Source organism: Alligator sinensis, unplaced genomic scaffold (assembly GCF_000455745.1).
Source record: "Alligator sinensis unplaced genomic scaffold, ASM45574v1 scaffold138_1, whole genome shotgun sequence".
NCBI classification, from domain to species: Eukaryota; Metazoa; Chordata; order Crocodylia; family Alligatoridae; genus Alligator; species Alligator sinensis.
The window spans coordinates 263792-278293 of NW_005841862.1; the positions used below are offsets into that span (position 1 = coordinate 263792).

Below are 14502 nucleotides of genomic sequence, written 5' to 3' on the forward strand. Positions count from 1 at the left end.
ACTCTATGCTAGCTGTGATTTCCCCTGATCTGTGAGTAGTGTTCATAGAATCATAGAAAATTAGGGTTGGAAGGGACCTCAGGAAATCATCTAGTCCAACCCCTATGTTGCCCTGTTAATACTATGATTTAGCATGTCCTGTATGTCCTGAACTAGTTATTACATGAACCCTTACTGGGGGATGATGCAGCATAATGTATCATGAGATGTAACAGTGTAACATAATAGATTTTGAATACCTTTAACCAACAAAGGGCAAATTTCTCTCTAAAAATGCTCCTGTTTTTCAATCAGCCTTTCCTTAAAAGTCAGCTGGCCAAACGGGGAATACATATTTGCATTATACAAGCAAAAAATAGGATGGCAATGATTTGCTAGAAAAGAAATCATACCTTCAGCCTTTAAATGTTTTAAGAGCAAGGATTTGGAGTCTCTTGGGGAACTGTTGTCGCTTGGTGTATGAGCGTCCTTTTCTAATCATTTTTATTAGGATCAGTCAGGCTAGGGACAGAAACTACACATAAACCAATATAAGTGATTGGAAACCAGTTCAAATCTGTAGCAGAATAGAAGTTCATGGTCAGGTCATGGCTGTCTTGGGGCTCTGCCTCCCCTATACCCAGTCTACTCGCCAACCATTGATGTCAATACATTACGGTCTGTGGTAGCTGCTTCAGCTCTCTGGCCCCGCTCATCCATCACTGACTGGATCTCTGTCATCCAAACCCTCATTGGGCAAACTCAGGGTACAGTGAGGGTGTACCTGGCATCCTCTTTGCCACCTACCCTCACCCTAATCCCAGGGCTCCCTGTTCTGGGCTTTCCCCTCCCGGGAGAGAGCTTTTACTTCTTGACCCAATGGGTCTTTAAAAAAATATAAACAAGGTCAAAAAGGAAAAGAAAACAAGAAAGGGGCTGCCTATGGGAGGCTCAGACAAACCCCATCAAGCTACCTCCCTTCTAAGTCTCCCTTTTTGGTAGTAGGAAAGGAGCTGAGGGAGGGTAGGGAGTCAGACAGTAGCTCCCTGTCTTCTCCTGGCCCTATATCAGTGAGGACCTAGCAGCTTGGGTGCCCCAGAGCAGTGTTCCCCATACATGGGCTCAATCTGCTCGGTGTCAGGTCCCTGCCCCCTTCCTCCCTCTTTGGCACCATCTGTGCCTTCTAAATTTCCCATGGTGGTGCCTGTGGCTGATTGACAGTGAGCTCAAAAAGAGGTGCTGTAGCGCCATATGTTATACTGGTCCAGGCTCACTTCCCCTTGCTGGTGAGTGGCCCTAATCCCCAATGCTCCCTGCCCTTTCCCCTCAGGGTTAGGCAGAGCTCTCAGGGGTTTGGGCAGGTGTACGTGGTCTTTGCTGCCACACTGTTCCAGATCTCCTCCAGATTCAAGTTGACTCAGATTCCCCCAGAATTCCAGGATGCTTTGCATCTACCCCACAAACTCCCACTTGTAGGGTGGGCAGGCTAGCCTTGGCCCAAGCTGTTTGCTCCAGCTGAGAATGGAGGCATGTTCTGGTGCCTCCCAGCTTTGGGCCTGGGCCACTGCAAGCATGTGGCTCCATTTCCAGAATCAAAAGTGAATGTCTGTTCACTTGCTTATCAGTTCAATCTGTGCAGCTTAGACTAACCTGCAAAGACTGAATTGATTCAGCCTTTGGCTTTTTGACTGTCTGTACTTGGCTTTAGGGAGCAAGTTATGGTAGAAAGTGTTATGTGGAAGGTGCCTTTAACTTCTGTCCTCTCTCCCTTGATCTCAGGCAGGTAGTGGGGCAGCAGCCAAACCCAATGATGTTCTAGATGTTCTTACTCAGTACCGAGGTCTTTCTTGGAGGTGAGTGCCACAATTTTATTTTACCTGACTGTGCACTTTGTCCCATGGACATTGGCCCCTAGGGCTGCTGTAGAAGCACACTCAACTTTATTGTCCTGCCTCAAATTCCAGTGACTTTATGACCTAAATACAAAGGAAGAAAGCATTGCTTTCTAGAGAAGATATAATGGGAGGCTTGAGTGCACTTGAGACTTATCCCAACTTGGGGAGAAGATTTAAGCTAAACTTTAAGTTCTTATTCATTTCATTGTTAATCAAGCCAGACTTCAGAAGAGGGCAAATTAGACTTTTAGGCTTTATAGAAAGCAAGATAGAGGTGCACCTTATACTTATAGAATAACTGAAGATGCATAAACTTTTGTGACTTCACATTAACATGGCTAACTTCCTCTCTGCTCTTTAGACTTTGGGTTAAGTTTACTGTAGAACAGGTTGGAAAAGGTCCCTGTTCACATTGGGATTTTCAGTACAGAGTCCCTTCAACATGATGTAAACCCAGATTAAGGAAGGCTTCAACCCCCATTCTCTAATGCCAGTCTGAACTGCTCCTTTCCGATCCTGTGGTTCTTGCATGTTTGTCGATAGGAGTTCTCCTGACAGAAGAGCTGCAAAATGAGGTTGTTTTAGTTTCTATCTTCCCATCCAGCTGTACTCTCCTGATCCTCTTCCTATCTTAGTTATATTGTACAAGGCCATCAGCAGCTACAAATCAGTACACACCTAGACTTTAAATCTGGCAATAATATTTACTATACAGGTAAAGAGAGTTGATATAAAAGGAAGTAACGATCATTATTTTTTTGTGTAACTATAGACAACTTTGTTATTTAACTGTAACTTTATCAAGTTGATTCCACACCCACCCCATCATTTCTCACGCATGTGGATTGTTATTAGAAACTTCAACCATATAGAGTTTTAAAGAGGAATCATAATGCCTCAGATTAAATGAGCACTGTAAAAAAGGAGGAAAGAACCAACTCTGAGGCTTTGCTTTTTTGTTTAAAGAGGGCTTTCAAAAGGAAGGATTTACAAAAATTTAAGAAGATTAAGCATGTCTTTAATATATTTTTCTAGTGCAAATGCTTTTTAATAATGTAATGTTCTACTTATGTTATTAGAAGCACAGTTACATGATAATTACTCTAGTACCAAAGAAAGGGTAAGTGGAAATTAATCAGCCTAGTTCCAGTCTTCGTATTGCAGAAAGAAAAACAAATATATTTGTTACACCTCAATTTTTATAATTGCATCTATTTCCTAATTAGCATAACTAGTGTATGACTACAGGGAATCCTGTAAATATAATGACCACCTTAATTACACAGGATGGGTAATGATAAAAATGTTAATAGGGACAGAATAGCAGATAAGATAGAAACTATACTTAGTCATTAAAAAAAACCCTCTAATTTGTTACACCTCACTTCTTAATATATGCCAAAGCATAAAACCACGCAATGGAGTTAAACTACAAGGTAGAACTGGGTTGTACAGCCATTACACTATGGGACAGGGGAAAGAAGGAAGATTTTTACTAGGATTGTGTTGATTTTGATAATGTCTCTTTGAATATGATACCTATGGCACTGGAATGCAGATGTGTAAAAAAGCATCTGGGTGCTCAGGGCAACACGGTGCACAGAGACAGTGGCAACTTCTGGCTCCTGCTACGTTGCTGGTGTGACTGTATGGCTGTTATGGCAGCGGATATTTCCCCTCACCACCACATCCAATCCTAGTTATGCTACTGAAGCAATGGGAAGTAGAAACACAGCTTGCCTTTACTTCATTAACATCCATCAGGAAGAACATTCCATAATTAATGAGCATCTGTGTAGAAACACCATTAGAGGGAGCTCTATTACTTATTCCCATACCTTATGAAGTAAATGTCAATTTGAAATACTTTTGCTTGTTTGTCTCCATTTAACAGTATTGGAGGAAATGAAAACATAAACACAGTCACCACTCTACCAAGTAAGTGCCTTTTCTACCCCAAACTTGTCATATTTCTAGAGCAGTTTAATAATTTATAGAAGAGACGTGAAGAAAGGTTTGCAAATTGCAGAATGGCAGACTGATCATGTTGTATTCAGTATCCAGTACTGAATAGAAGGTTTTTAATAGTTTATGCTGTAATTTGCTGTGCATGACTTAACGGTGTGTTTTATAATTCCCCGGGGTTTGGGTTGATTTGCTATTCTTCTTGGTTTTTTATTCTAAGATGCGTTCAAATGGATAAATGAAATGTAGGTACTTAATAGGAATTAGGTGCAATTAAGGCATCTAATTTGAAAAGAAGCCATCCATGTCAAACCCTATTTTAGCAGCCACAGAACTGTTCAGGCCCCTAGATTCTTAAGTGCTTCCTGTCAGCCCCAAAACTCCCTAGATGTCTAAATACAGGCCTCTGTACATGCTCAGAAATGATCCAGATCAAATTCCTAGGTTCCACTTAGGTGATCCAGATCAGAACTGGGAGGCAACTAAACTTCACCTAATTCCCCAGTCTGCTAAGCATCCACAGAGCACAATTAATGCCTGATTGACACCAACATCAGGTCAGTGCAAAATGTAGCATGGACAGCCACTTTCACTACTGAACATGGCTACCTTCTGTACAATAGCCTAGGGATCAGAGTAGTTTCCCAGAAAGCTGGAAACCTGGATTTTAGGCTCTCAGCTTGAGGAGACTCAAACTGTATTGTCCCCTTCCCAGGAGAGTGCCCTAACCACCAGGCAATGGATAGGCTGTGTGAGAATGCTCTCTGCCTCTCATGTTGAGACAGGGCCACTCTGCAGTCAACAGTGCAAGGAGTACAGCAAATAAGAAGGAGCTTGATTCTAGCCCAGTGAAGAGGGCCTCTCTGGATGAGGGATTTGGTACAAATCCACCTCAAATTTTATTGTGAATACACGTGAGTTTGCCACTTGACTTTGCAAACCGACTAAAATAACATTGTCAGGCGGGCTGCTCATTGCTCACTGCAAACCAGTTGCATTTCATGGGTGCTTCTTCTTTTTCAGATATTCTTCGTGAATTCAATCCTTCCCTTCAAGGGTACTCCACTGGCTCTGGTGGGCCGAATACACCGAATGCATTCCTCAACCAGGCTGTGATAGGAGATCGTGCAGAGTGAGTGAGGACAGATTGGAGAGCAGGGAGGGGTTGTTTCTAATGTGGAGCAGATTGTTTTAATTATGTTCCAGTTAAAGATGGACCAGACCTGGATCAGGGTGGGGGGCTACCAAGTCTGTGGGGGATTCCTGGATCTATAGGAAGGTGGGAGGGGAGGAATAAAAATAGCCCACTCAGGGTCAGTGTGGGAACAATGCAGCCCTGGGGCTGGGATGAGCAGCTAGGCTTTCCCAGCACAGGGCATGTGCTGTGAAAGTGGCATGGCATTTGGGAGATGGTGTTAACTCTTTCCTAGATAGGGTTAACCCAATCTTGATCTAAATTAGTGCACTTCCTTAGGTGACCTAACTTAGATTGGGCGTGCCATTTTTTGCCTGCACAAATGGGCACTTAGGGTGCAGGCAGAAGTGCAGCTCCCCGCTGTGACTGAGACGGCTTTGCAGAAAGTGTTCTGAGTTACAACGATCCCTTGGAACAAACAGAAGTTCACTGTTGGTTCCAGGGGACGGGGAATCTACCTGCTGGCTTCAGCCTACAACCAGTTGCAGTGGCTCCTCCACCCTGCTAAGTGCAAAGTTTTCAGAATGGGAGGAGGGAAAGGAGCAGAGGAAACTCATTCTAGGGGTTCCCCAGCCAGCACTGGAGGGTGGGGTGAGTGAATTGGAGCCCCACTCCAGTAGGGGCTGAAAACCCCCCAGACATGGGGCCCCCCCCCCCCGGGGGGGGGGCAGGGCTCCAATACACTTAACCCACCCTCCAATGGGGGCTGAAAAAAACTCCCAGACTGAACTCCCTCTGCTCCCTTTCCCCCTTCCTGCTCTGAAAACAGCTTGAGGCTGGCAGGCAGCACAGACAGAAGTTACAGTAGATGAACTGTTTTGAAATGTCTTCATCTGACCCCTCAAGCAATAAGGGGTCAGATCCATTTTTGTAGCTGTCTGCAGCTGTGCACTTGTGTTTGGTCATGGCTATAAACTGCTTTCCTTGGCCAGATTGGGTGAAAATTGTCCCTTCTGTCTGAGTCCTCTATTTAGCAGCTTTGCTTCCTGTCATCTCTTCACAGCATCTGATGATGTAAGCCCTCTTCTTATGAAAACTTATGCTATACATCTCTGATTTAGATGGCTCATAAAGGTGCATATCTATCCTGACCTTTGCCAAAATGGTGAAATCCTGGCTCTGCTGAAATCACTAAGGGTCTTGTCTAGATGGCAGCGGGAACAAGATTTCACACAGAAGCTGAGATAGACAAGGCCAGAAGCTGCTTAAAGTTAGTCAGTGGACCACATTCAATCATCAATGAAATGCATGTCAGCCTTTCTTGTGCAAACATATCAGTGCTACTGTGCATCACCAGGTTGATGCCATGCAATATCTTATATAATAACACTAATCTAGTAAGGATAGGGAAGAGGTCTTTATGACAGTTATCACTGCTCTGAGAGAGATTATCTGATAAGCTGCATCCTTTCAATTGTTTATACTGTGATACAAATAAAACAACAAGTGAAGAGAGATGATTGTTTTCTAAAGCATAATTACACATAAAAATCTGCTGTGTTTGCGTGTGATTCATTGGCAGACCCATATTTCCCCTAAAGCCTGCACTGCATTGATTCCTCAATCCTCTATTGTAAAGGTCCAGTTCCATCTCTAGATGTGGCCTATTTCTGGAACCATATTTTTAGGAGCTGAAAACTGAAGTTTTCCATTTTTTACCATATTCTTTTAAGGGCTTCCATAAAGTCTGCTTGTTCATCTGCTTTCCTTAATTTCCCATTTCCCATGGAGTGTTACAGATGTGCCCCTCTCTTTCAATGTTTAGGGATGTCCCTGCACAGGTTCGGAAACTAGTGGACCTGATGAAGAATGATGTGGTGAGTCTCAGCCGACAATGAATATCTTTTAAGTAAGATATGGTAGTGTTGACGTGTTGTCGTGGCTATGATAGCCCAGGAATTATGAGAGGCAAACATTTCTGCAGGCGTTATCTCTTATTGGACCAACTGTATGGTTGGGATAGACTTAGACAAGTTTTTGAATGCAAGGCAGAAAATTATGGGTAGGGCAGTGGTGAATTAGATGGAGTACAGCATCTGCTGGTGAAGAGTCTGGTTCAGCATGAAGTCATTTGGGCTTTCTCTTACTGCTGAAAAGATAGGAGTTTTACAAAGGTGTGATAGTTATCTCACGGTTAAACCCCAGTGGAGATGAGCTTGCTGTAGTTTTTACTGCAAGGTAGCTAGTCAAGTCCAGTACAATATCCCCAGCCTGTAACTGGCCTTGCCTCATTTACCTGAAAATCAAAATACAGAACCTTGTTTCCACTAGGATTTTACTGTGGCATATCTAAAATTGTTAATTTATCCTCGTGTTCAACATAATTTATCCTATGCTGAACATGCATCTTTTGTCAGCAAGCAGAGTCACTTGACCATGTTGAAGACAATAGTTTCACCCAATGACACTCATTTCCTGTTTAGTGAATTTCTGAAGCAGGGTGATCTGTGTCATATTTTTAACCAAGTAGTCACTATTTTTGTTTGTAAATTAACCATAAATTATTATTGACTTTTTACACGTTTGTTGTTCAGAATTATCTCATTAATGGTTTGTGAAACTTATCTACTTATAGGTCACATGTCAGCTCACAAACTTTTCACCTCAGCTATTGCTTTGAAAGTTTGTCATTTGTAATTCAATGAGTGTGCCTCTGAGATCAGTAACCTAAGTCACATGATGCTATTTTGGCTTCCCAACTGTGAATCCGAGAGGCATCCAAACAGCTTTCAAGATAATTACATGACATGTCCAATGTAAACCCGCTGGTGAATACATATTTGCAAAAATATTTATCGTGCCTTCTTTCTCTGTGCACTTTCTTGTAAACAAAATTTTGTTTCACAGATGTTTCTGAAACATGATTAAAAGGGATTGCAGTTAACAATGAAATAATGTGACTGGTTTTATTCAAACTAGTGTTTGCCATCGCATCTAATCAGTATTCTCCCACCCCTGTGAATTTCTTGTTATACCTATTGACTTGGCAACATTACACAAGGCAAACAATTGCAAATACTTTTTTCTATGAATACTTAAACAGGAAGCAGAATATTTTTATCAGGCTTCAGAGGCAATTCAATTCTAGAGTTCCCTTTTCTTTTACTTAAACCTTCTTTTAAGATAACTGTTTAGAACGTGGAGGGACTTTTCTGATCAAACTGTGTCAGTTTTGAGACCAAACCATGTGACAGTATCTAAAGCAGAATCTCTCACTTCCCAGTCACTAGAGATGAACTGGCAAATTACACAACTCGCTGTTAACCAGTTGCTGCTTATCTGCCATCCTGCCTTCTCTATTGCACTAATATTGAACTGTTAGGCCATTTATAGACATGCTGTTTTCTAATCCATGTTAATTGATTCACATCACACAGTTTGAATCAAATTTCAATTTGAATTAAGGGTTAATGGATGATCATTGGTCATCAGGGAGGTTTTTCTGCACTTCTCCACTTCTGCAGTAGAGATGGCAGGGAGCGGGACACTGCCCACCACTCACAATCAGGGCCACAAAACTGTGCTCACTTGCTACACCTGGTGGTGGGTACAAGCAACAGCAAGCCCTAGATACCTGCCATATATACATATTAATTGATACAGTTTAAATTGCCTAATGTGGACTGCCCTAGTCTGCATTAACTTTAATCATTATTCAATGAGAATTATTTAATTCAGACTGGAGCCAATTTAAATTCAGATTACAGACGCCTAGCTGTATATAGTGATGGCTATAGTCCGAATGAAACCTAAAAAAACATAACGCCTATAAATGGCCTTAGTATTCACCTGTGGACCAGGTCTATTTGACTAAGGCATGTCTGAACCCTGTATCTTCCCTGCCAGAAAGCTGTATTTTCACTAACTAACACGCCTTACCTTTCCCACTGTAAAAATCCTAATAGAGAAAATACACCATATTTTTTTTACTATGGCATAATGAAATGAGGTTAGCAAAATACCCTATTTCCAGTTGACTTTGCCTACTTTTACCTTATGGTAAAAACTCAAGTGCCTTGTCTCCACTAGGATTCTACAGCAGGTCAGCTACAACAGCTTTTATCTTTCCCACTATTAAAAAACCGTAACAAAACATCTCTTATTGCAATGAAGACATAGCCTCAGAGCTCCTGGAACAGTCAATCTAATTTTTATTGATTTATAATGAACGAAGTCATCAATGGAGCTTCAGCAAGAGCTCTCTGAAGGGTCTGAGAGATATCACTGAAATGGTAAACCTGTAATTATAATTGTATTTATACTGTGATGGGACCTAAAGCCTTGCAGTTGTGACTGGAACATCTTATTGCTATACAGACACAGGAAAGGATGTAGCCCATGCACCAAAGAAATATTTATTTCCTGTTAGCTTATGGTTGATCCATTTCTTCTTTCATGTTTATCATTCTCTCTCTCTCTCTCTCTCTCTCTCTCTCTCGTTGGTTTTTTGTTTTTTTTCCTGAATGCAGAGAATAAATTTCCAGGGAGACTGGAAGCTCGTAACACTTTTTATAGGAGGAAATGACCTGTGCAAATTCTGCAATGATCCTGTAAGTCACCAGGGATCTTAGAACTGCCTGCAGCATGAGCAGACAATGGCATTGCTATTTGGTACTGTCTGCATTCCAGAGAGTGGGGTACTGGAGTTCAGCTGGGCATATATGGTGAACTAAACCTCAAGTGGCTGCATGAGTGTTGTTCCCCGCCCACCTCTGAGACCTGGAGGTCGTTCAACCTCAGCTTTAGATAAAGCGAAACAGTATCTTTAAGAACAAGCTTGAGCTATGAGATTGGGGCTAATTTATTTTGTGATAAAGTATGATTAACTTTCTCTTGATCTAATCAGATCTTTCTGTACATAGGCAAAATAAACTGCCAAAGGATTCTTCTATCTCCTTCCATCCCTCAGATTGCCAGCATCCAGTATGGCGTGTCTGCTATAGCTACAAGAGCATGGGTGTGGTTCCATCCACAGTTCATGCCAATGCTGTCAAACCACCTGATAGCAAGCTTGCATTCTACACGTGTCCTGTAATGTCACATCTCCCTCATGAACTTTTCACACAGTGATAGCACCTTGTTGCCTTCCCCACATACAAATAGCCCAACATATACTTTTTATTCTAGATTTCTGATTCCCTGTAAAAAACAAAAAACAAACAAAAAACAGCAAAGAAAGAGCCATTACAAAGTCCCCATGAGAGAGCTAGAGAGTATGCAAGAGCAACTCAGTCCAACCCTCTGAACCTGGGAGAATTGGCACGAATTGAGGCAAGAATTATGAATGAACTTCAAGGCGAGAAACATTTCTAATGCTGAGGTCTATTTGACCATAGAATACTCTCATAAACGAAGGGGGGAAAGGCTAGTTATGTAAGATAATTATAGCTACAATATAAACCACTCAAATATACTGCAGGGAAAGCCCTTGCCATGTACAAAGGGATCGTATCCCAAATAAATTCCTCAGTTCCTATGAGGGGTATAAGTTGCAGCCATGTTGGTCTAAGGACATAGGCAGACAAGGTTCTTTGGGTAAACCTATCTTTTATTAGACCAATTCAAATAGTTGGAAAAATTCTTTGCAAGCTTTCGGGTACAAATACCCTTTGTGAAGCTGAGGAAGCAACTGCAGTTGGTCTGTGCTCTTCCTGATACATTTCTCTACATGGGGCGTGCTTTGTAATGCAATATTCATGGGAGGCATGTTACTAATAGTCCTCACACCTCGGTTAGAATACAAATTTACTTTTTTATATTGGATTATCTGTGAATGTTTTTCTTCAGACTGATCTCTCTTGATGGCAGTCCTGGTTAGTGATAGGACTGCTTTGCTTTTCATACTGACTGTAAACAGAATGAACAGTGGGGGAAGCTGGACATCTGATAATTCCAGCAGAAGGTACTCCATTAGTGGCATCCTGTGGTTGCCAAGCCCCATGGAGATTACACCCATAGAAATTGCTGAGGCAACCAGAGATCTCCAAAACAACTGATGTGGCAGATGCACTTAAATCAAGAGTTAGGAGTTCAGCTGCTGTTGTTTGAGACCCTAACAAGCAGCTACCATGCCTCCCTGACTAAACTACAATGAACAGACTGAAATTCAACCTTTTTGCTTCAACAGATAACCTTTTCTCCTGAGAACTTTACCAGAAACATACAAACAGCTTTGGATATGCTTCATAAAGAGGTAAAAAGCAAAATTTTCTATTAATCTACCTGGGGAAACCCAAAATCTAGAACTTCAAAAATTAGTTCTAAAGTGGTGATGTATCATCATAATTAGCTTCCTGCTGGAATATGGGCAGAATTGCTGTGCCCCTGTGCATGCATATAATAATCTGTGAGACATGTAGAACCTATTTTAGAAAAGCATTTCATAGTGAGAGAGGTGAGGAAATGGACTACAATCAAATCATGGAAAGAGATTTTAACAATTGGGACAATTATATAGTATTTAATAGCCAGACAGTTGCATTGCAATGCCTGGAAGTCATTTCTTTGCTCATTCATTAAACAGCACAACACCATCCCTATTTTTAATAATTATTAAGTAAAATAGTCTGATATCCCAATTCATGCTGAAATCAATTAGATTAATCAAAGGTTTAAAGAGCTTCTGAACATTGGGAAGAGAATCAGACTCTTGTAATCAAGAAGGAGACTCAGGATCTTTTTAGAATCATTAGCTACAGTAGCCAAAACTGTATTTGATAGGACAAGGCAGCAGTACCACAATTTAGGATCTCTTGGGGTTGAGGTTAGCCACTCAGACAGCCTTTTGAACACTGTGGATAACAAAGCCTGTTTGGACCTGTAAACTAAGACGTTTGTTATAGTAGCAATAGGATGATTTGGCTAATTCCAGGTCTGCTTGGCTGCCCTGGAAAGAGCAGAGGTAGCACTCTTGGTCTCAGTAAGCTTGCTTTGGATTTGTCTATTCTCTTGGCAGGTACCTCGGACATTTGTGAATCTGGTGACAGTGCTTCACATAATAACCCTACGCGAGCTGTATCAGGAGGCGAGCATTAATTGTCCAAGGGCGCTCATGAGGTTTGAAAATGGTTATTATAGCTCTCACCATGGTCGAGGAAAAGGAGCAAAGTTGTCTTCTTTAAGGGATAGGGCTTCAATAGTTCAGAGAGTTAAACACTACTCTCTCACTCTCTCTGTGTATGAGCCCCTTTGCAGAATACATTCTAACTTCACTTCTGGATTTAGAAACATCCGTCTGTCTTTCCCCTTCCTGCTCTCTTTTTCTGCTGAATCATTTTAATGATTCCTCAGTAAAGTGGATATCCAACTGTGAAACAGATTAATACACAGCAGATAGAGCTCAGCATTGCCTCATTTGATAAAGGCACCACAGAGTTTCAACAGTATTAAGGTACTGATTTTTTTGGGGGAGGGGGGACTAATCAAACTAATCCAGTTATATTTACATCTTAGAACATTCCTATTCATAGCTTTAAAGTCTCTTGATTTTTCTCCATATATTCCCTAATAGGTATCATCTGTCTCGCCAGCTGGTGGTTAGTAGCTGGGTTGTTAATTAGTCTTTCAATTAGATTGGCAGGATGTTTAGTCACCTCCCTGTTGCTTTTTAGCTGCATGTGTTTCATCATGGCACCACATGTGACTCCTGGACAATACACAGGTCCATGCTGTGTTCATCTTGAACCTCATGCAGAGTCAGTGCAGTCTGAAATGTCAGTAGGCTACCCATGCTGTCTGGGACAGAGGATGCAGTATAAGCAACTCTGGTCTGACTGACACTGTGGCAGCTTTCTTTTTCCCAACAGCAGGTAGGAAAGGTGAGAGTGAAGGACCGAGTAATATCTTCCTCCCTTCCATCTGTAGGAGGAAGAAGTGAGAGATCTCTCCATTTTCCCATACGCAGAGCAACCTTTGTAACCATTTTTATTAGCACACAAGCCAGGAGCTGGGGAAATCCTGTAGTAGGCAGCACAGACTGTGATGATTAGCTTGGACTTGGGGACATAGGGGAGAACCACAAAGTCTCTTCTGGGCTCAGCAGCCTCAATAAAAATCCCTGTTGCATTCCTCACAGCTAGATCCTGTATCTCTTCTGTTGTGAGGGACACTGGAGACTGCACGGCAGTCTGACAGTAGCCATGGGTGGGAGAGGGGATGCATGGAAGACCTGGAGGGCCCTATTGTTGAATGCACAGAGGGAGCAAGTACAAGGCAGACCTTTTGCTGTGATTTAGTTGCTCTCTGTTACTTATCAGTAGGAAAGCAGTTCTTCCTCTCCCAAAGGCAGGGCATTCCAGGCTTAGAATATCTTCTGTATTTTGCTGCAGTTTCCCTTTAATACAGGTCACTTGTTGTACAGCTGCAAACTTATCCCAAAATTTTAATCACCAAACAGGGGCAGGATAAAAGCCTGTGAGATTAGAAATGAATTTCTCTGCTCCTTTTAGAAACATGATTATCTCACGCTATCTGTAACCTTTGCCATCCTTTTCAAATGCTCTGCTGTAGTCATTTTGTATATACACACACATGTGTATGTGCCAGAGACAGAGAAACTGTAGCATTTATGTCAACAAGGGGATGAATTGCTCTGGCAATCTGAACAAGCACTGCATGGAAGGATAATGAACAGCATGTTACTGACACAGTTCAAAATACAGCATAGTTCTGTACACAAATGGCATGCAGAGGTAAATTTCTCTGACATGGCTGCTCAGTAGGCCTGTGCAAAGCGGCTAGTATTTGCTTCGGATTCAGATTCGGCCAATTCAGGGGACAGTGATTTAATTCGGTGATTTGAATCACTGTCCTGAATCAATTTGGCCAAGTCTAATTCGGAGCCGAATCTCCAAATCAGCCAGGTCCATCCTCCTCAGCCCTGCAATGGCTGCCCCGCCTGCCCCAGCTCTTGGCACTTGGAGAGAGAAAAAAAAAGCCCTGGCTCACCGGGTGCTGCTGGGTGGGGGGCGATCCCAGCTGCCCTCCACTATCCCACACTGCATGGGGGGCTCTGCACAAGCCCCTCTCCCCTTCTTCCCCCTCCCCCTCATCCCAGCCCGCCCTGTGGCTGCCCTGCCCACCACAGCTCCAGCTGCCCCAGGCTGCATGGGGGGCTCTGCATGAGCCCCTCTTCCCTCCTTCCTCCCCTACCCCCCAGCCTCCCCATAGCTGCCCTGCCCACCGTGGCTCCAGCCCTTTAAGAAAAAAAAAACTGAGAAAAGCCCAGATACTCACCATTCCTGCAGCAGCCTTGGAGCTTCAGGGGCAGAGCCCCCCACATGGCACAGGGCAGTAGGGGGCAGCAGGTATCCCCCCCGCAGGGCAGGAATGGTGAGTCCAAGGGGTTTTCTCGGGGTTTTTTTGTTTTTCTTAAAGGACCGGAGCTGCAGTGGGGGGGCGCTAGGTTGGGGCAGGAGGGGTCAGGGGGGGCGGGAGGCTCTGCACAAGCCCCCATGCCACCGGGGGCAC

The 14502-nt window shown here is 42.8% G+C and overlaps 1 protein-coding gene across 1 annotated transcript in view; it reads left to right on the forward strand.

The window, feature by feature from the left end:
* The window catches only part of PLB1 (phospholipase B1), a 113446-nt gene that overhangs the window by 43213 nt on the left and 55731 nt on the right, over positions 1–14502 (forward strand). Inside the window, exons 13-19 of the mRNA XM_025215868.1 lie at positions 1759–1832; positions 3769–3812; positions 4863–4971; positions 6800–6851; positions 9504–9584; positions 11162–11227; positions 11990–12090. Coding sequence (XP_025071653.1) covers positions 1759–1832; positions 3769–3812; positions 4863–4971; positions 6800–6851; positions 9504–9584; positions 11162–11227; positions 11990–12090 — 527 coding nt within the window. The remainder of the gene's footprint in view (positions 1–1758; positions 1833–3768; positions 3813–4862; positions 4972–6799; positions 6852–9503; positions 9585–11161; positions 11228–11989; positions 12091–14502) is intronic.